Source organism: Argopecten irradians, chromosome 15 (assembly GCF_041381155.1).
Source record: "Argopecten irradians isolate NY chromosome 15, Ai_NY, whole genome shotgun sequence".
NCBI classification, from domain to species: Eukaryota; Metazoa; Mollusca; class Bivalvia; order Pectinida; family Pectinidae; genus Argopecten; species Argopecten irradians.
This window is the reverse complement of record NC_091148.1, coordinates 27,704,201-27,726,843: the sequence shown is the minus strand read 5'-3', so window position 1 is coordinate 27,726,843 and position 22,643 is coordinate 27,704,201. Positions and strand designations below refer to the sequence as shown.

Below are 22,643 nucleotides of genomic sequence, written 5' to 3'. Positions count from 1 at the left end.
GTTATTTAGTCTATTGTTTAAAGATTTGGAATAAAGATTTGTAGGCAAGTTAGTTTTGAATCTCTAGAGCTACTTAAATTTCTAATCCCAGTACCAGTCTGCTCATAATTCAAGCTGAACTTGAAAACTTGCAACTGTTGTCCACAGTGACCTATATGTTTTCTTAAAAAAAGGTGCTATGCATGAAGTAAAAAATTTACAGAAATTTAAATAAAGAAGGAACAATTCACTAAGCGAATTCTGTTACATAACCTGAAAAGAAAATATACTAAGTGTTGATTGTTCTAAATTCCTTGCATTGCTAGGTTATTTTGATTGATATCATTGAAATTCCAAATCGTTGATCAATACGATGTGAGCAGGTACAAACATGTACGCTGTAAGCCCATATCCAAGCAAAAGTCAAGCACGTTAAACAAATGCAATACATAACCTCTTAGGAGTTAATGTGAAATTATTTTTAGACAAAAAAAAAGCATCTAATAATATATATATATAAGGTAAACACACTAACTGTATAGGAGTGATTTGAGTAGTTCTAGACAAAAAATTTCTATAACTTCACATAGGCAAGGGTCCAGGGTTCGGCATACAGACATCCGACCACTATTTGTAATGGCGTACAGTATAGCGGAGTTTTGAACATTTCACATACATTTCAACTACTTGTTGGCTTTTCTCTGCATATTACAGTAAACACCAACTAAAAATGAATTTCTATAAGAAACTGGTTTGTTTCACTATAATATGTGCACATATTTGATGTATCAAAATATGTGCAACCCCTTTCACCACTGTCCCCCCCCCCCCCCCACCCACCCCCACTCCCTTAGACCCCCCAACTGAATTGTCCCCCCTTCCCCCCCACCCCCACCCCCCCCCCCCACCCCTCTTTAACAATAACAATATAAGCTAAACTTTAATACTTGTAATTGCACAAGTTTGGTCACTGTGTCATGTGGGGCTTGTCATCTTTCTCAGAAATTCTGGTAGAACAATTAAATTTGTCTGACTATGGTAGTGGTACATCAATTCATGCGATTCTCGTTGAACTTGGAATTTGAATACTATACTAATATCTCTGATTACCTACTTTTTGAATAAAGTTGTCTTAGGACAGTGGAAATGGATATTTATCAGGGCAGAGTAATGGATATTCATTTGTAAATTGTGAATTTTGCCAATCTGATTAAAATACAGATCGTTTATTAATTAGCACAATGATCAATAGATAAGAGGATCCTGGCAACATCCCTTTAGGTGGTCACATCCAGATGACCTTAGGAAATGGCCAAATCAAATTGCTGCTGCCTAGAATTCTGAAAGGGGACAAAAACTGTTAAAATGCATTTTAATCTGAGTACAGGTGGATAGGATTGTTGTCAGATCATCCTCTATTGCATGGACCCTGGTTATATCAATATGTGTTTTTAATCAGATTGGAATTTGAAAAAAATATTAAAAAGGTCACTGTGACCTAAACATTTAAAATTAAAAAAAAAATCTTTGAACTGTTTTATATAGATAATTGATTTCTGGGTAGAATATTTTAACCCAATATATCAACGTAATTTAGTTCAAATTTGATCTTGGGGAACCCCTCTCTTATATTCAGGAATCCCATAGGTGGAACTTTCCTCTGATATCGGAAAATTCCTTAATGGAACACATTCCTCTGATGTCCGGTAATCCCACATGGATTTGTTCGAGGGTATACCTCTTGATTTAGATCAATATTTCGTTCATCGATCCGAACATGAGAAATATAATCATTCTTGATGTCAAACGATGATCATTTTGAGACAGTTGTTTTGGTGGAGTGTGGTGGTGGTGGAGTGATTTGTGGTGGTAGTGGTGGCCATGTTGGTGGTGTTTGGTGGAAAGATATTTGGTGCGTGGTGGTGGTGGTACGCATGAGTGATTTGTGGGACATTGGTCGCGATCGACTGCCTCCGTGAATGGTTGTCATGTGTCTGGAGAGAAAGCATCTCTGCGTGAGAAAACTTTTGTTACACTCTGAGCACGATATGGACTGCGTGCGCCGATGAATAAAAACTGAAGACAGAGTCGTAATGCTCTGTATTTTATAGGCTTTGCAAGTCGCTATCATTTAATCCAACTAATAAATTTCTTAGGCTAGCCGAGCCCATTTCACGTAAACTTCTTTTATTCCATTTCTCTTACGTCGTTTCAAAATTTTGTTCTCCACCTTAAACAGATCGTCTCTCCCTTTACTAACCTTTTTGTAGCTCGCTATTGTAGAATGTTCCTGTTATTGGATCTCCATCATAGTGTAGATAGGTATACATTGACGTTAGTATCGTGTTTTAATAGCTAACACAACACTTCCTCTGTTCATTTTGCTTGTAATCTCCTTGAAAAGTTCGTCTTGTGCTCGAAAATACTGCACCACATCACCTACTTTGTACTTGAAAGGCTTTGTAATTGTCTTCTTGCTCACCCGTTCTTGGCATATAAGTTGTTTCACATAGGAGTGCTGCGTTCGACTTTACGATATCATCAGGAGATTTCCCATCTAAAGCGCTGTGTAGGTCGGTCATTGTATTTCCTGACAATGTGCTGTAAAACGTCCAAGTAGTGGTTGAGTCCGATTGTGAGTGAAATAAGCGTACATTAGCGTTTTCAATGTTCTGATTACTCTTTCGGCATAGTTTGCGTCTGGTGTAGGGTTTATGGCGTATGGGTGACATAATGTTGAACTCCTTGTTTGTCTGGAAACTGTTTGACCCATCTATTTTGCCATTCGCTACCTGGGTCTGATCTCGCCTCTTCTGGTTTTCTTCATTGACTGAATATTGTTTTTAATGATGTCTATGATGGACTCGTGAATGTTTATTTTTCAATGGAACCACTCATAAATTGACGTGAAAACACGCCAATGGCAACAAATAAATATCGCGATCCATCGTTTTCTTTGCAAGGGTTGGACACATCGACAAGGTCTACGTCCCATAAGACATCAACACCTTGAGATATTACTTTCCTAGTCCTTAAACTTGTATCGCAGTGGACGCTGTAAGCTATAGGCGTCGATGTCCTGAAGGAAGTGACGAATGGCATGAAGACCAACATTGTATTTTCTCTTCTTTCTTAGATACTTGTATATCTATTCTGGTCCTGCATAACTAATTGGGTTATTTAAGTCAAAGTAGATGCCTTTCAAGTGATCCTTCCAACTCATGATTGAGAAAGAAAAATAGAGTAAATGAAAGGTTTTATATTACATGACATAGTACTTTTTGTGCCATGAAAAAAAAAATAACCATGATGAAATCGCAGCCAAGAAGGATTACAATAAGGTTGACGCAATGCACATAAAACTAAGACCGGTCCCTCCACATATGTAAATAAGATGATCTCAATAAAGGTCATCCTCCCTCAGGAAATTTCTATGAAAGGGTATACGTAAGCGGTCAGTCCCTCATCCCGCACTGGTCACTCATCAATCCATCCCGACAGGCAGGCATGTATATGTTGGTGAATCGCCGTGAAATATCCTTGTGCGTTTTAATAAATGCGACTTTTGTTTGAACACCGTATCGCATACATCACATTTGTTTTCATCCGATTTTGTATTACTCGATGGGGAAGTTATATTGCCAGCAAGGAGGGCGAGACGTCGGAGACTTAATCTGTGTCCATAGAAAGGCCGTTATATTGGTCGCCCATTATTGTGTATAATTCGCTGTGTATTTGCATACGCCCGTACGCTTTGAGTTTTAAAATCCAACTGATAGGTATACAATATCTTTTATTACTTACATAAAGGCAACGCAAACACCAAGAGCGACTAAAAATAACCATGATGAAAGCAGGCAGGTCTCGACTTGTTAGGAGGATTACAATAGGGCTGACGCAATGCACATAAAAATAGCACAGGTCCCTCCGCATATGTAAATGACATCTCAATAAAGGTAATCCCCTCTCTGGAAATTCGATCCTATGAAAGGTCAAGGGGTCAGTCCCTCATCTCTCACTGGTCCCTCACCAATTCATCCCGTCAAGTAGGGATTTACTATATATATATATAGAGAGAGAGGGAGGGACTGGGGTAACGCAGAACTCTCATTTCCTATTCAATTTTTCCCGTTATGTTAAGTGTTTTAAATATTGAATAATAACACAAATAAAAGGTAAGTGGGGACTCGTAGTCATACTCGTAGTCATATACAGATATAATACTGTCATCAAAGATGTAAAATTTAAACAAATTCTTTGAATGATCTCTTGATAAAATCAAACATTTTTTTACGTAGCCGTACTTCGCACGGTTTCAGTCCAAGGGATTACATCCATGCAGTAACCTTTCAACTCTTATTTAAATGTCATAAAAGAAAAGTTCAAATTGCAAAACAATATCATCATATCATTGTTTAATTTCCATATTCTCTGCCCAATCAAAAGGTTAAGCTTCCGCGTAGCCCACTTAGGTTTTTGCGGAAGCTAATTCTTTTTTATCTTTATTTGTGTGATTTACACAGTACCACGTCTCATATACGTCCTTGCGCAGTACACATCACCAAAAAATGTAGGTTTCAGAATCGAATGTTAAAAAGACTAAAAAAGTAAACTCTAGGTTATTTGAAATCTCTTTGTTCTATTCAATTCGTTTTGTTTTCATGCCTTGACAAAACAAAACAAACAAACAAAACAGCTAACACCATAATTACAGGAACGATAACTTTATTTTCTCACCTGTTTTTAATCCGAACGCGCCATTTAAACCGTAATCTATGGAACCGCTTGTAATGTACGAGCTACAACAGAGGGTAGTCATGGTATTTATATAAATATATTCTAACCGGGCATTCGAGCCAGGTAAGGCATGCACTTTTAAATTCATACTTATCGTAATTTTATGTTTATATAAACCAAGTTACACTTTATAGGCACTTCATGTAAAATACCTGTGCGTGTGTGTTAAGTATATGACCGAGACGTTAACGTTTACCAGCTGATCTCACCTACTTGTAAACGTGTAATAATATTTTAATGTTTATGTTTACATCGACACGTTGACATACTAGACCACACACCTACATATATTTATCACAATTAAGGCTTCGGACATACATGCCAAAGTGTTTACATGATTGTCTAGTTTCATATGAAACAAATTATTACTCGTTCAATGTAGACTATGCAAATACCTGTATAAATAATTATATATTCAGTGACTATGAATATAATTATATGATTCATCAGCCTGTGACAGGTTGTGTATGCTGCATAACTGTCTTGTCACTGTACTTGGTCACAATCCAGCATTTGAGTAACAGTTACCCATTCTAGTGATTTTCTTACTAAATAATTTCAAATAAATTTACCTTTTGAATAAATTAGGGGAAAACACTATATAGTTTGACATTTCATTCTTTCTTTAATAATGTTTATTTTAGAGAGTTTTCTTCACTTGGGAATAATATTTACATAAAATTGGGAAAATTCAACAAATTTCTCCAGGAGAAGGGATCTTTATTTTGTCCCGCAAAAAAACCCCTCACTACCATTACCTATACATTGACCTACGCTGTACCTATATATACAGTAGCTATTATATATAGGCAGATGTGTACCGTTCATGTGAGTCTCATTGGACGATGTTTTCTCTGTGTTAATAATAAGCCAGCTTGTAGTGATCCATTAAGATATTTACTAATTATATTATGATTTATTTTACATTTTTGTGTATATTCATATTTGTATTGAGTTTGCATCAGGTAAAAATGTAATATTAATTTTAAGAGAAAACATCAGTTTAAGAAATATTAATATTTTGTCTAGGTATGCGTCTATAACGAAAAATGTAATGAAATAATTCATTTTCAATTATTTGTTATTTTACAGTTGATAACATTGAAATGAAAACATATGGGGTGTGGGTCATCGTCCGCCAACACTGCTGTGGTAGCCGCATCAAGTTCTAACTTAAAAGTGAATGGTCAAATTACAGAAAAAAGTTAATCCAACAAAAAGTGTAGATCCGGCAATTAACGATACTGCAGTCATAAGTGACACAAAGCCTGAGACAAAATTAAAGCAGGAGGGAAATGATAATTCTGTGCCAAGTAAAGTGGAAGCCGAAGGTGTGAGTTCTGGTCAAAATTTACATCTAACAAATAAGGATAGTGACCAAATTGATAAAAAACTAGCCATGTATCAGGGAGTAAACAATGATATTCAACAAGAAAATCAAGATAAAGAGAAAATGGCAGATAAAATTGGAGCAGATGATGAGAAAAATCAAGATGATTCAGCTGAAAAAGAAAAAAAGAAAAAAGAAAAACTTACAGAAGAAGAAACGAATGCATTGATTCAAAAGACGTTTGAGGATGGTAAACGGACCTGGGGTCCGCTTTGTGACAAGAGTCTTTTGGTGCACGCTGAAACAGGCAAGGTGAATCCAACATACCGACGGATATCAAATAACACATTCCTGTATCACTTCCGGTTAAGAGGCTGTCCGGTGAAAGTACAGGCACAATTTAAAAGTGACTATTATAGCCTGATGGTGGCAGAAAATGCTGTGTCCAAGTTTTGTGATATGGTGGTGCATATACTGAAGCAGGGTTACGAAAATGAGGATGGCACCTTGGATATGGAGATGTGCACTCCACTGATGAATACATTCGGGGTATTGACAAATTTTTCGGACAATCAGATAGCAAGGGCCGACATACTTGTGGATCATCCTGATTTTCTTGATTGTCTAGCAGATGGCTTGAATAAATGGGCAGAGCCACACATCAGTGGAGAAAAGTTAAGTGTAAGTATCTAAAACATTGATAATTAATTTAGATTTAATATTCTAGTTGGAGTATCTAGGTAATTGTGGCAAAAAGACAAATGATAGGTGTAAGTTTATTTTCGGTATTTGTATATTGCAGAGTTATCTGCCCTTTCGGGTAGATATTGATTGTGACGTCATGTGTTTTACGAGCGTAACGTCATATGTTTCAGAGAAATCAATGTGAATTGTGCTCACAAAATAATGACGTAACAATTGATACCTACCTGCAAGGGAGCTAACTCTGTAATATGCGAAGACAGAATAATAGACTTAAGGGCCTATCTTGCTGCAATACACATTAATGCTGATAAATAAAAGGCTCGATCTGTTTGATATTTATAATGATCAAACCACATTTTGAGTGACGGCTAATGATTTATTTACTGTTAAACACATTGGTCATATATATATACTTTTGTAAATGGGGTGGATCTGTGTACCTTGTACATATATATACACAACATTGCTAAATACGGTCTCTGTCACTCTTCTAATGTAACATACATCATTGGGCCAGTCTAAGCTAGCGATTATCATGCCAGAGACCCATGTTCGATTCCTCAGGTCGCAGCAATGTCATGACAGGAATGTGTATCATATTCACTGATCTTCTTACTTTGATAAACTAAATCCTTTTATTCTTTGTTTTTCAAGGCGAATCATAGTAAAATTGTCATTGGAAGCCCATTGGCTATCCTGCACAACATCGCCATGCAAGACCAAAACACTGAAAAGCTACATAGGAAAGGCTTTGTGGAGGTTGTGAAACCCTACCTTAATTCATCAAAAGAGACATATCGACTTTTCGCTCTTGCCACGTTGGCCGACATTGTCAATGAAGAGGAGAGCGAGATCCTGCGGGCGGACGTGGGGGTGATGAAGTTCCTAAAGAACAGTCTGACAAAAGTAATGGAGGAGAAAAATAGAAGAATATTTGGCTGGAGTCCGCAAGAACTAGCTAGAAGTATGTCTAATTTAACACTTATGAACCATGACTAGATTTCAGTATTTTCACGTGTTTTAAATTTTCCATGAAAATATCTTTCTAAGGCATGAAGGGTGTGAAGGTAAAAGGGATGAATCAAGTGTTGTTTATTGTCATTTGGTATCAGACTTATGCAAATCATTTATATTATTTATTTGCTTTATATTTGTCCATTTCATTATAATTTGTCTGTTTGCCTGAAAAGGCTATTATCTGGAAGTATGTTTCAGTGGAATTGCACTATAGAAAATCCTGTTCTCACAAGAAAAAAACACAGTATCCCAAACCATTCACCCACTCACCTCATGTACAAACAAATTAAAGGGGGATAATTTATGATTATTTATTAGGTATTTTATCATATATATGCAGAATAATGTACTAAATTACTAACTAAAACTTTTATTTATTTTTTCTAGCGGTAAAAACGGATTGCGAGGAATGATAACAACAAACGAGTTCTATTTGAACAAGGAGTAACTGTTCCATTGGTGCAGCTGGCCGATGGTGAGGATGTCGAAGAACAGCGAGGTATGTATTATACATATGTATTATATCAGACGGAAATTGGCTAACATCCTGGTTAGGAAAATCTGTAACCGAATAGTAGGACTTGTATACATTTGTCCGCTTTAATGGAGTATGTGAGAGTGAGAGTTTTAGTGAGTGAGAGAGAGAGAGATTGGGAGAAGGTGAGTGAGGGTGATAAGGTAAGTGCATGTGAGAGGGTGAGTGCATGTGAGAAGGTGAGTGTGTGTGAGAGGATGAATGCATGTGAGAAGGTGAATGCGTGTGAGAGGGTGAGTGAGTGTGAGAGGGTGAGTGCATGTGACAGGGTTAGTGATTGTGAGAGGGTGAGTAAGTGTGAGAAGGTGAGTGAATGTGAGAGGGTAAGTGAGTGTGAGAGGGTGAGAGGGGTGAGTAAGTGTGAGAGGGTGAGTGAGTGTGAGAAGGTGAGTGATTGTTAGATGTTGAATGAGTGTGAGAGGGTGAGTGATTGTTAGAGGGTAAGTGAGTGTGAGAGGGTGAGTGCATGTGAGAAGGTGAGTGAAAGTGGGAGAATGAGTGTTAGATGGTGGGTGAGTTAGAGAGGGAAATTAAGTGTGGATGTGAGGGGGTTAGTGAGAGAGAGTGTGTGAGAGGGTGAGTGAGTGTGAGAGGGTGAGTAAGTGTGAGAGGATGAGTGAGTGTGAGAGGGTGAGTAAGCGTGAGAGGGTGAGTGAGTGTGAAGGGTAAGTGAAAGTGAAAGGGTGAGTGAGTGTGAAAGGGTAAGTGAGTGTGAAAGGGTGAGTGTGAGGGGATGAGTGAGTGTGAGAAGGTAAATATGTGTGAGTGTGAGAAGGTGTGTGAGAGTGAGTTAGGGTGAGTGAGTGTGAGAGAGTGAGTAAGTGTGAGAGAGTGGGTGAGTGTGAGAGGTTGAGTGAGTGTGAGTGAGTGTGAGAAGGTAAATGTGTGAGTGTGAGAAGGTGTGTGAGTGTGAGAGAGTGAGTTAGGGTGAGTGAGTGTGAGAGGGTGAGTAAGTGTGAAGGGTAAGTGAAAGTGAAAGGGTGAGTGAGTGTGAGAGGGTAAGTGAGTGTGAAAGGGTGAGTGTGAGGGGATGAGTGAGTGTGAGAAGGTAAATATGTGTGAGTGTGAGAAGGTGTGTGAGTATGAGAGAGTGAGTTAGGGTGAGTGAGTGTTAGAGGGTGAGTAAGTGTGAGAGAGTAGGTGAGTGTGAGAGGTTGAGTGAGTGTAAGAAGGTAAATGTGTGAGTGTGAGAAGGTGTGTGAGTGTGAGAGAGTGAGTGTGTGTGTGATAGGGAAGGTTAATATGAGTAGGTGTCATACATACTTCTGACATCCTTACTTTATAGTGGATCCTACTTTACTCTTTTTTTGTGACATGTCTGGTCTGTTCAATTAAATACCACACAGGGGAGTTGTTTTTATAATCATACATTTCATGAACAATACTGGCACATCGTTTAGGATAAAAAACATTGCCTTCAGAAATTAATCCTGATTCAAATGTTTGTCCATTGTTGGTGCCTGTGAACTTTCATTTGACAACATTAACCAATGTTTTCTTTCTTTAGAGACTGTTGGTGCCCTGTGGACGCTGTCCTTTGACAACATTAACCAATGATTTCTTTCTTTAGAGACTGTTGGTGCCCTGTGGACGCTGTCCTTTGACAACATTAACCAATGATTTCTTTCTTTAGAGGCTGTTGGTGCCCTGTGGACGCTGTCCTTTGACAACATTAACCAATGTTTTCTTTCTTTAGAGACTGTTGGTGCCCTGTGGACGCTGTCCTTTGACAACATTAACCAATGATTTCTTTCTTTAGAGGCTGTTGGTGCCCTGTGGACGCTGTCCTTTGACAACATTAACCAATGATTTCTTTCCTTAGAGGCTGTTGGTGCCCTGTGGACGCTGTCCTTTGACAACATTAACCAATGATTTCTTTCCTTAGAGGCTGTTGGTGCTCTGTGGACGCTGTCCTTTGACAACATTAACCAATGATTTCTTTCCTTAGAGGCTGTTGGTGCGCTGTGGACGCTGTCCTTTGACAACATTAACCAATGATTTCTTCCCTTAGAGGCTGTTGGTGCGCTGTGGACGCTGTCCTTTGACAAGCAGAACCAGGAAGATATGATTCTGGATAATGATTGTACAGCTATAGATACCTTTATACGACTGCAGCATTCACCGGACAAGGAAGTGAGAAAAATCTGCAATGGCGCACTGTGGACGATGAGAGAAAAATTGGCACAGTCAGAGCGCTACAAAGACGTAGGTAAGTTGATTTTCTATTTATACATTGCATTCCAATATGGAGGTTGCCAGATCAGCAATCACGTCTGTAAAAGACCACTCTCTTGAAATTTCACTTCCTGAAATGACCATTAATACAAATGCGACCTGCCAGTTGGCACTCATCAGTTTATAAACTGCCATAGACATCATTATCATTGTGACGTCATAATTGTCGTGCCAGCATTCAATGAATATGTCTGTTCAAGTTTTACAAGTTTTTATTTCATCCAAATGCATAACAAGCATATAGGGAACAATACAATTATTATCATCATAATATGACATACAATGTATACAAGTATAAGATGGTGGAGGACAATATTTCAGTATTTCAATATACTAATAAGCTACATATGTATAAAAGACGTGATCACAACAGAACCCACATTGATGCTGACGGCAAATAAAAAGCAATTTTATCATTTAATTAATTGTGAGCAGAGTTTTTCTTTTCTCTGTTGCATGAAACAAAAAGTTACCCAACATATTCAAAATTTTAACATCTTTACTAGAGATTAATTCTATAAACTTATGCACGCTTGGTCTATGATAAAAATATCTGTTAATGTAATTTTCTCTTAATTCAGAATATGCCGGACAGAGAAGAACAAAATGTACTTCATCTTCGATGTCATTTTTACCACATAATGAACTAGTCCTTTGATTTCTAGATATATTATTATAACGTCCGGATTCGATATTAAGACTATGACATTGCATACGGAATTGGCTAAAAACTTCTTGAATTTATGATTTACAGGCTTAATTAAATAGAACTGTGTACAAAATTTATCAACAATATGTTTATACAAATAACATTTAGGAGATACATCAAACGCACTATATAATTCTTGAACAAAAACATCATTAATACGTTGGTGGTATATTTGCAAAAAAATATTTTCATTTAAAACACATTGATATGGCTGTTCCGTCTTTGACGATAATGGATTATTTATTCAGTATAGATGCAAAATCTCTTAGGATTTTATCATAAAATTACTATCAGATATAGATATAAACAATGAACTTCTTTCAGTTGGCATTCATTTCCAATATGAATGCCAGCTGTACAGAGTCAAATTCTACATGAAGTTTTATGCCTCTGTCCAGTTGGCTATGAATGGCAACTGGAAGACGTTCAATGCTTAAATAGATACCATTGTTGCTTGGGAGGTCTTTATAGACAAATTTGACTGCAGTCAAATGGTGTACAACATGGTTTGAGTACAACTCCTCCTAGCATTAGTAGTCCCATCGTCTGTGACTGTAGTTTATATTATTGAGGTGACTTTTCAATGTCGCTGAGACCAGAAGTTGGGACAATTCCTTCTCAAACCATGTAATATTGCTATTTGAAATATGTCATGTTTAAGTGATCATTCAAGAGTATGTGTGTTATAACATTCTTATCTGTCTTTTTTAAACTTGTAAAATAACAATGGATTACAGGCAATATGCAGTATCACTTTATTTCTGTTTGCTGGGTGTAAATAATCTTAGGACTACATTCAGTAATAAGACCTCTCCCCATTAAATCCACCATCTATCAAATCTGGGGTGGAGGCTTATCGCTGATAGACTATGGTATCAAGTTAGGCATTAAATACAATTTACAATCATTTAAAAAAAATAAATGGAATTTATATACAATTTATTCATAACAAAGAAACCTGAAACGCTATCTATATATGTATACATAAGTTGTGCAACATAAAATGTCAATTGACTATTGTTTGCTATTAGTCATCTTTTCTTCACTTAAGCATTAAAATCACTATTTTTTAATTTCATCATAAACCAAAATAAATAAAAACCAGTGAAATCAGTGCTTATGATTAATTTTATAATCCATTTGGTAAAATAAAGTAAGTTTAAAAGTAGAGTTCTAGTGATTTTCCAAGGGATTCTTTTTCCAAATCAATATGCAACGTCATTGTTTCTATTGTGACGTCGCGCCATTCTCATATTTGTTTTCATAGTAGTATGCAAAAAAAAAAACCCAAAAAAAAACCCATAGAGGCCAATCCAAAAGCCAGAATGAAAAACAAACAAAATCAATTATATATATTTTTAGGTCATCTGACCCGAAGGGTCAGGATGACCTATAGCCATCATGCTTCGTCCGTCGTCGTGCGCCGTGCGCCGTCCGTAAACTTTTCACATTTCAATCTTCTTCTCAGGTTTGACCAGTGGGATTGAGCTGAAACTTACCTGAAATGATCCTGAGATGGTCCTGACCAAGTGTTCTTATTTTTCGGGTCGATCCGAAATCCAAGATGGCCGCCACAGCCGCCATCTTGAAAACACATTTTGAACTTCTTCTCAAGTTCTACCGATGCGATTTAGCTGAAACTTGCATGAAATGATCCTGACATGGTCCCGACAAAGTGTTGTTATTTTTCGGGTCAATCCAAAATCCAAGATGGCCGCCACAGCCGCCATCTTGAAAACACATTTTGAACTTCTTCTCAAGTTCTACCCATGCGATTTGGCTGAAACTTGCATGAAATGATCCTGACATGGTCCGGACAAAGTGTTGTTATTTTTCGGGTTGATCTAAAATCCAAAATGGCCGCCACAGCCGCCATCTTGAAAACACATTTTGAACTTCTTTTCAAGATCTATCGGTACGATTTGGCTGAAACTTGCATGAAATGATCCTGACATGGTCCTGACAAAATGTTGTTACATCTCTGGTTGATCCCAAATCGAAGACGGCTACCATTACACGATATCTAATTAATTTCCTATATGATTATTGCCAAGGTAATCAGATGACCGTTAAGGCCCTTGGGCCTCTTGTTTGTATTATAATAGTTAATAATAAATGTTAACTTATTTCCAAATTTACTAAAATTGACATTGTATATCAGGTTGAATTTCTTGTCACCAGGTTTAAAGTTCTCGACACCCAAGTCTAGCCCAGAACACTTCTCCAAAAAGGGTGTCAGCTATGAATTGGAGAAGTCGAAGGGTCACATCATGATCAGCTACCAGTGGGGACACCAGGAGATGTTAAAAAAGATCCGAGACGGTCTCCGTGCAAACGGGTTCAAAGTGTGGATGGACATCGATGACATGGAGGGATCCACATTAGACGCCATGGCACGTGCTGTGGAAAACGCTGAGGTCATTCTGGTCTGCTTCTCACAGAAATACAAAGATAGCGACAACTGTAGAGCTGGTGAGTCAATGCCCAGTGTACATAGATTGATTTGAACCATCATGTCACATTTCCCGTCTAATTCCCCTCCATATTAAAATAACTCTCGAAGTTGATATTTGTGATGTTCAAGATTTTAGCAGGGAAATAAATAATAGAACGACACAAAATTACTCACTAATTTGATAACCACTTGAACATTCTTTTTCGGGTATCTTTTGCACCTTTTACTTAATTTTGTCTCTTCTGTCAAAACCTATGTTTATAGAAGGATGATGATGATGTATGTTCTAGTCTTACATAGGGATGTTGCTGTTTTGAAAGTAATTTTGACCTGACTTCATCATAAAAATACCTCAATTTTCAAATAATTAAATCAGGTAATTATCAAAATCAGAATTGACGTGTATATTTTTTTTTTTATTTTTTTGATAGGGAGATTAAAACAGATATGTGCTATGTTACAATTAATTGTCACCAGGCTATGTACAGCTCACCATTTGCTGTTTCTATCAATGTTCTAACAATATTTGTTCATGATACTTTCCAGAGGCAGAATACGCCTTCCAAAAGAAGAAAAAGATAATTCCACTGAAAATGGAGATGAACTATCACCCTGATGGTTGGCTCGGGTTTATCTGTGGTGCTAAGCTGTTCTTCGACTTTGGAGGAAAATATTCATTTGAGTCCCGCATGGAGGGTCTAGTGAAGGAAATATCCTCTAAGATTAGCAGGGACATGGTGGACAGTGTAATTATTCCAGAATCTGCCTCTAATGTTGACATTGCTCCGGTAAGTGTGATGAAGTAGAGTACAGTATAACATGAAATATTCGGAATATTAATTAATAAATAATATTCTTGTGTCCTTTATCTCCCGGTTAGGAGATTTGATGTTGTTTTGAATTTTCATGGTTAGCCAATGAAGCAATATTGACAAAATATCATATAAACAGAATTTATGACTTAGTTGTTTTGGTGTTGCCTGCGATGAAATGTGACACATGTAGGTATAACTATGTCCTCGTCGGTGTTGACGTCAGCGGCAGCGTCCTGAAAACAGTTCATGTGCAATATAACTGAAGTATTTATTGTCCGATTTCAACCAAACTTGGTTTATTGCTTTATATCAATGAGATCTCGGATGAGTTCGATACTGGTCAAAATTCATCAATACATTTATTTACAAGAGTTATGGGACTTTGAAATCGTCAAAATAGATAAATCCATGATTTCCACTTGATAACTTTAGTATTTATTGTCTGATTTTAACCAAATTTGTGTATTGCTTGCTATCAATGGGATCTAGGACGGGTTTGATACTGGTCAAGTTACGGGACTTGGTAACTTCATTTAGTTATTAACAATATTTTCAACTGTAAATAAGTATTTTTGTTATGTTTTAAACTGCTGTGCAGGCGACACATCTACATTGTATTTCCGTGGAATTATTGTCGTATTCACAGAATTCACTGCAACCACAGAAACGATGAAACATTATACACAAATATTAACATTTCATGTTATTGATGTCGTGTAACAGTTGGATATTTTTATATCAGTTTGGATATACACAAAAACTATATGAAGTTGCCACAAAAATAGGATATTGGATGTTAGTTCATTTCTGTTAGTTTATATCAGTTACTATACTAGTCCGCTAAACCTGCCTGTATATTATTAGGCTTTTTGATTTTTTTTTGCCTAATATATATATTAGGAAAAAAAAACCCAAAAAAATAAAAAAGCCTAATAATATAGGCAGGTTTAGCGGACTATTACTATACATGCCACCTGCTTTATTAGTATAATCAAAACAGTGGGCCCGGAGCCTCAGTATCAACTGGAGGCAGGGTGAGAATAGTGTATCTGTTACCAGATCACATGGAGCCATACACCTTTTCACATCCCGTTAGAACTCCCCTTCAAAAAATTATCATTTGTATTTTAAACACATTATTTTTTTTCCAAAGTAAACATTATTTTTTTTCGAAGTAAACTATCCTGCCCAGTAAAATTGCTGAGTGAATTTGTGACTCACATTTTGGTCCTATTCTTACTACGAATTGTACAGAATATCTTCTTTACTCATTATGCAAAATGAAAAGATATTCAGCAAAATCTTCAGCAAAAATTGTATCAAAATTCGGGTCACATGCAAATTCACTCAGTTTCTTTTTGACAGGATAATTTATTCTGAAAACATATTGTGTTTGAGAATGCAGATTTCTTGATTTAATTGTATTTTTATCCTGTATTAATACTGCATAATTTGTCAAAACTGACCCATGTCTAATCGGATCCATATGCATGTAATTCTTTGACATTTTTACTTAATTTTAAAGGAAATAAAAATTGTATAACCCGGAAACCTGGCCAAGTACGCCGTTATTTCCTGTGATGTCTGGTTTAGACAAGTCCTACTGTATGTCAATCCCAGTCTGTGTTGGCCAGATACGCTGTTAATTCCTGTGATGTCTGGTTTATACAAGTCCTACTGTATGTCAATCCCAGTCTATGTTGGCCAAGTACGCTGTTAGTTCCTGTGATGTCTGGTTTATACAAGTCCTACTGTATGTCAATCCCAGTCTATGTTGGCCAGATACGCTGTTAATTCCTGTGATGTCTGGTTTATACAAGTCCTACTGTATGTCAATCCCAGTCTATGTTGGCCAAGTACGCTGTTAGTTCTTGTGATGTCTGGTTTATACAAGTCCTACTGTATGTCAATCCCAGTCTATGTTGGCCAGATACGCTGTTAATTCCTGTGATGTCTGGTTTATACAAGTCCTACTGTATGTCAATCCCAGTCTATGTTGGCCAAGTACGCTGTTAGTTACTGTGACGTCTGATTTAGACAAGTCCTACTGTATGTCAATCCCAGTCTATGTTGGCCAGATACGCTGTTAATTCCTGTGATGTCTGGTTTATACAAGTCCTACTGTATGTCAATCCCAGTCTATGTTGGCCAAGTACGCTGTTAGTTACTGTGACGTCTGATTTAGACAAGTCCTACTGTATGTCAATCCCAGTCTATGTTGCATGCTGTTATTCAAGTACAAGTCTGTTAGTTCTTGTGATGTCTGGTTTATACAAGTCCTACTGTGTCAATCTAGTCTGTATCTGGTTTAGACAAGTCCTACTGTATGTCAAATACGCTGTTAGTTCCTGTGACGTCTGGTTTAGACAAGTCCTACTGTATGTCAAATAGCTGTTAGTTACTGTGACGTCTTGTTTAGGCAATTCCTACTGTATGTCAAGTACGTTGTTAGTTCCTGTGACGTCTGGTTTAGGCAATTCCTACTGTATGTCAATCCCATTCTGTGTTGGCCAAATACGCTGTTAGTTCCTGTGACGTCTGGTTTAGGCAATTCCTACTGTATGTCAAATAGCTGTTAGATACTGTGACGTCTGGTTTAGACAAGTCCTACTGTATGTCAATCCCAGTCTGTGTTGGTAGATCACATATCTACATGTATGTCACTTCAGTACACGATATATAATTATAATAATTATGATGATCAGTAGTATTTATGGTGGCAGTAATTCTCCAATATCCTTTCCAAACCTAAACATTCCTTTTTACCTCTTCTGTTGTTAATGCCAGTAAGGGGCGTGGAATTATAAGCACACTTTTGTTATTTATGCGATAATGGCAAAGACATATTAAATAAAATTGTGTAAACACACTATCCAGAAATTGTAATACTTTGATGATGAATTTTATTCTTGAAAGCATGAAAAGTCAGTATGTTAGATGATATGAATGTTTGGAGGGATTTTGGAATGTATTTGTATATTCAAGACAAATACTTTTTACTGTTAAATTGATCGCTGTATGTTTGGAATTTGAACAAAATAAATCATAGTCAGGTGTAGTAAGAATGTTGCTTGTTCAGATTGTTCTCATATTAATATGATTTTGCAGAAAATGAAAATATGTTTTTGGCAAAATACTGAATTGTGAAAGAATCCGATCAGTTTCAGTTTCTGTCATCGTTATAAATCATAATCAGCGTTATGTTATTCAAGTGATAATTGCACCTGTCTTATCTTAGATTAAAACCAGCCCATATAAGAAACCTTTAACCACACTCGTCATTAATTATGACATTATATTATTTAACCTTTGACCCCTTCAGGTCGTCAGGGACGAGGTGGTTAATCCTGTATATAGCGCACCACCGCCATCTGGTGGCAGTCACGTCTCTATGGCAACTGTAGAGATGGTGAAGAAATGGAAAGACCGAGATGTTGATAAGTGGATGACAAAACATAGTTTGTCTCCGTAAGTATAAGATCTGTAATTGATTCTAAATTATTGCCAAGCACAAGTCTTTGGTTACTGAGGAAATATGACTTATCTTCATTACTGGTGTTGAACACCCTTTCTAAAATGAATTTAAACCACACAGGTAACTCCAAATCTGCCACATTTACTTAGTAATAGACACAAAATGGTAATACAACTGCCTTCACGTAACTTTCAGTCTAAATTTAGGATTTGTAATTTTGTAGGACGTTAATTGGCACGAAACAATAATAACATTTTATTATTCATTTTCCTGAAAGTTGTTCATACTAGAAATGTATCTATTTATCGAAATAATGAAATCATTTTTGGTGTATTGATCACATGCATACTTAACAGTGCAGAATATCGGTACTTATAGGTATGGAAGCATAATGTTAAAGTTTTTAACCGGAATAAATCTTCTGACTGTGTAATAATATTTTGTTCGTGTTTTGGTGTTGATAGGCAACTAGTGAAGAAGATGACAGGAACAGAAATTGCATTCCTGATGTTACTGAAAACAGAGGTAAGCGTGGGTACAGAGTATTTAAAACCTCTATACAAGTCTATAAGACTTGAACATCTGATATCTGGACTTCATTTGAGTTACATTATTATAAGAAATGTTAATAATCTCGGTTATGATCTGAAGCAACCATTTTGATTTTCTTTTTGGACAAGATCCAGTAGTTGCAACTCATACCAGAAATGTTTTGTTTGTTCTCGAAAATGTGTTCACGATTTTTCACTCGTAAACGTCACTTCGATAATTGAATGATTCATTTTTCCCCATGTTAACCGTGGAGATGATTTGTTTGGAAAATGATTAAAGGGAAAGAATGATTATAATACTATGGACTTTTTTCAATTTTCAGTCACCTGACTTTTTCTACAAGGTCATTACAGACACCTTGAGAATCACTAACCTCCTGACGATTGCACAGTTCAGGTTTGCTCTGGACGACACAAGTCTATAGCAGATGAAAATGAACTATACCAAAAAGGGAAAATATGGTGTAAAATTGAAATTAAGAAAAAAAAGTCAAAAGAAGATGAAAATAAACTTTGCCAGAAAGGGAAAATATGTTGTAAAATTGAAATTAAAAAAGATCAATAGAAGAATAACAAATAAACGACACCAGAAACGTAAGATATGATTTCAAACTGAAATTTGAAAAATAAATAACCACAAAGGTCAAAACCTAAGCATGTCACCATACAAAGACTCAATGACGCTAAAATGGTTTTTGATAACGTCTTTGAGAACTGAAACTTACAGCAGGCCGTACATGGTTTTGTCTTGAAGGCAAATAAGCCTCTTTGTTTCAAAATATACTTTTCAATATGTTTTCATTTCATTTGGGGAATTCTGAATGAGTAAATTAGTTTTACAAGAGTTAGTAAATGAAAAGTCTTATAATTTTATTACAATACATTTGAGGAGATGGGTTAATAAGGTTTATTTCATGTTATATTGATCTTAGTTTGACATTATATGATTTTATAATGGCATTATAACATTGATATTGAGATATTGTTCGGTAGAAATATGAGATTTGAGATGAGGGTATTCATCTATTGCATTGTAATATATTATTGATAATAATTGTATTCAATGATGAAAATGTGGAATTTTGATATGGACATTTCTTGATATCTTATATTACACAATATTATACCTTTGTTAATGGTGGGTTGTTTTATACATACATACACTATATATGTTACATCTAGATTGGTAATATTCATGCTATTAAAAGCTATGATAAAATGGATAGTTGTGGAATCGCCACGTAAGACACACAAAAAACCGCACATTTTTACCCGATTGAAATTAATTTATGTTTCGTAGTGTCTGCATGCATTTGCGTTTGGCGTACAAATATCACCGTTCGCTGAAGTACCGTGATTCAATCAAATATCGATATTTGTAGTGTAGTACCATTGTACATTTTCCACAAGTTCCACTTATTTGCATTTTTTTTGGAACGGATAGAAATTATAGTTATTCACGATTTTTTCCGTAGTTATAGTTATTCGTTTTTTCCGTACTTTTACATTGTTCATTATTATACAATTCAATATCAAAAATTTCTAGCATGTAATTAAGGGCAGAGTACATATGTAATATGTATTAATACCTGTATACCCATGGTACCTATTTATAATGTGAATTTAATAAGCCTTACTAAACTTGATAATACTATGTTAATACAGCGACGCATATGCATTTGTTAATTTATTTTTAAATATCATACATTGAGGGAAAACTGTGAAGCTTTTGATATGTTGTTGTTTATATATTTCAGATTTCCCTCTTCTCTTATTCTTTTATGAAACAAATGTTCGTTTTCAGCCTTAAAGCCCACTCTACGTAACTTTTCATTTCATATTTTTTGTAATCACAAACATATACAATGATCGAATATTGTACTAATGACCTAGAATACCGATTGAAGACAAGTCTTATGACATTATTTCATGCAGATAAATCTATGATATCGAAGTATCATATATCCACTTGTAAACATACCTGCCATCTTGATACCGGCATTGCATAACTGACAATTGCCTCAGCGTTTCGTATATCGGCCTACACATTTTCTGCGGCCGATAACATGTTTGTTTCTGTTTTTCCCATGCGAAGTCGATCACGTCACGTGATATTTTCTGCAAATCGAGACTTTCCGTGAAGTTCTTCGTATCTTTTCGGTTTGTTTTATTGTGAGCTTCATTATTTACTTTTATTTTGTGTTTATATTTGTTTGCGAAACTTCACAGTTGGTCTCAGTAACAACTTACCTGGGTTTAGCTAGCTGCAATCTTGTAGCTGATAAGACGTTTAGACAGATAATGGTGTCGTCTTTAGAAGTTATAGTAGGCCGGGTACGTATATTCGTTCTAGGATTTAGCCAACATTTTATGCAGAGAACGTGGTAATTTTCTTGATGAATATTTGTGATAACAAAAAACAGAGTTACGTATATTGGTTCTTTAACCTGGAACCTATATAATGTACCCCAACCAATATGCAAATAACGTTTTGTAAGTATCAGACTTTGTCCAACAGATATTTGTTTATGGTATCTATACACTGTACATAGATATAATGCTCACTTTACTGATATTGATATTCATTATAGAACTTTACATGTATTTGTATATTCTAATTACATGTACATAGTTGTGCATAGATGAATAGATAATAAGTCTATTTTTCTTGTGGAAAGATAATACATGCATGCATTTCATTATTCCGAAATGGGTATTTATTTTCAGATTATCGTTGAATACTCGTTCGTAGTTAGTAAATGTCCAAATTGCCGATTTTTATATATAATTAGTCAGATAGACTGTTAACCGATTCCTTTTCCATAGCAACCTCAACATCGATGATCGTTTGCAAACTGGAAATGCAAGTTCTACATCTATTTCCATCAATTCAAAAGTTTCTAAATTTTATCTCTCATTTCTTAACAATCATCATATTTATATACCATTCATCAGAGACCATTCTGCTATATAACATTAAAAGGTGCTTAACTTATTTAGTTTTATAAAATTATTTATCCAATTTTAAAGATAACAAATGTTTACATGCTTGTTTTCTACCTGTGATACAGTTTTCCTATTTTCTATGAATTCACATATTTGTGATTTTTAGTTGATCTTTTCTTATCATGTTCGCTGATCTTTTTTGCAGCCTTTCTATTTTGTGTATTTTATACTGTCACCTGTCTTGAAATTCTGTAATAAGCCTATTTTATAAGTTGAACTATTCATATCATTTTAATTGATCTCCATTGTAATAATTAATCGTAGTGTCAATTAAACCTCACCGAGATGAAAGTCCAATTGACATTTGTAAACCATCATCTCTCAACCCAATAACCAGTACATCATTTACTACCGTCTTGTGGCATTAGTGATTTTACATACATTGACTGATTATATGAAGGCCCCGTTAACATTTTTATACATCGTCTCCCAACCCAACGATCGTATCTCATCATCATTTACTACCGTCATGTGGCATTAATTGGACAATTAGATCTGTACTAAATAATATTTTCTATACTTTCTAATGTTTTAAATTACATTTATCACTGTTAATTGATTTCTTGATTCTGTTTTAATTATGATAGTTTTATTAAAAGCTTTACCACTGTATCAAATCATGTTTGTTATATATCCGATGTAACGAGTAAATTGTAATGACATGATCAACATTTTTCCAGCGATTGGTTTCGTCATTTGAATATACAATTGTAGAGCGTAGTTTTAGACAAGTAAATCGGAAGTTTTGGATTAGTCTGTTGCTAATATCATTGCAATGATTAATGTTTTCTCTTACGCCGGACAGAGAAATCCGCAATTTATCGGTGTGAGATTTTTCTCGGTAAGCCTCGTGTTTGACAACTTAAGAATCTTATCCCAAGGGTTGAGATTCTCTGGTCACACCCCAAAGGGGACGGAAGATTCTATTAGTTCATGAGAAGATTATCCAAGGACCTGATCTTACCAATTGCTGTTCGGCACGGTGTTCTTTATCATGATTCTCTATTATAAGACTCTTTCATATATGAATGAGT

General features: G+C 35.9%; 1 protein-coding gene across 1 annotated transcript; it reads left to right on the top strand.

The window, feature by feature from the left end:
* Positions 1-5,873: 5,873 nt before the first annotated feature.
* LOC138308936 (uncharacterized) lies at positions 5,874-20,077 on the top strand. The gene is made up of 9 exons (XM_069249992.1): positions 5,874-6,787; positions 7,466-7,784; positions 8,226-8,327; positions 10,375-10,572; positions 13,489-13,779; positions 14,309-14,550; positions 17,900-18,045; positions 18,517-18,577; positions 18,927-20,077. Exons 1-9 carry the CDS (start codon positions 5,960-5,962, stop codon positions 19,026-19,028), a joined length of 2,289 nt encoding a protein of 762 aa, XP_069106093.1. The 5' UTR covers positions 5,874-5,959; the 3' UTR covers positions 19,029-20,077.
* The last annotated feature ends 2,566 nt before the right edge of the window (positions 20,078-22,643 follow it).

Excerpts from the sequence above, each read along its gene's own strand:
- LOC138308936 (XM_069249992.1), top strand. The coding sequence starts at position 5,960 with ATGGTCAAATTACAGAAAAAAGTTAATCCAACAAAAAGTGTAGATCCG. Across the intron at positions 14,551-17,899 it reads CTAATGTTGACATTGCTCCG|GTCGTCAGGGACGAGGTGGT; the intron begins GTAAGTGTGATG and ends TGACCCCTTCAG. Across the intron at positions 18,578-18,926 it reads TGATGTTACTGAAAACAGAG|TCACCTGACTTTTTCTACAA; the intron begins GTAAGCGTGGGT and ends TTCAATTTTCAG.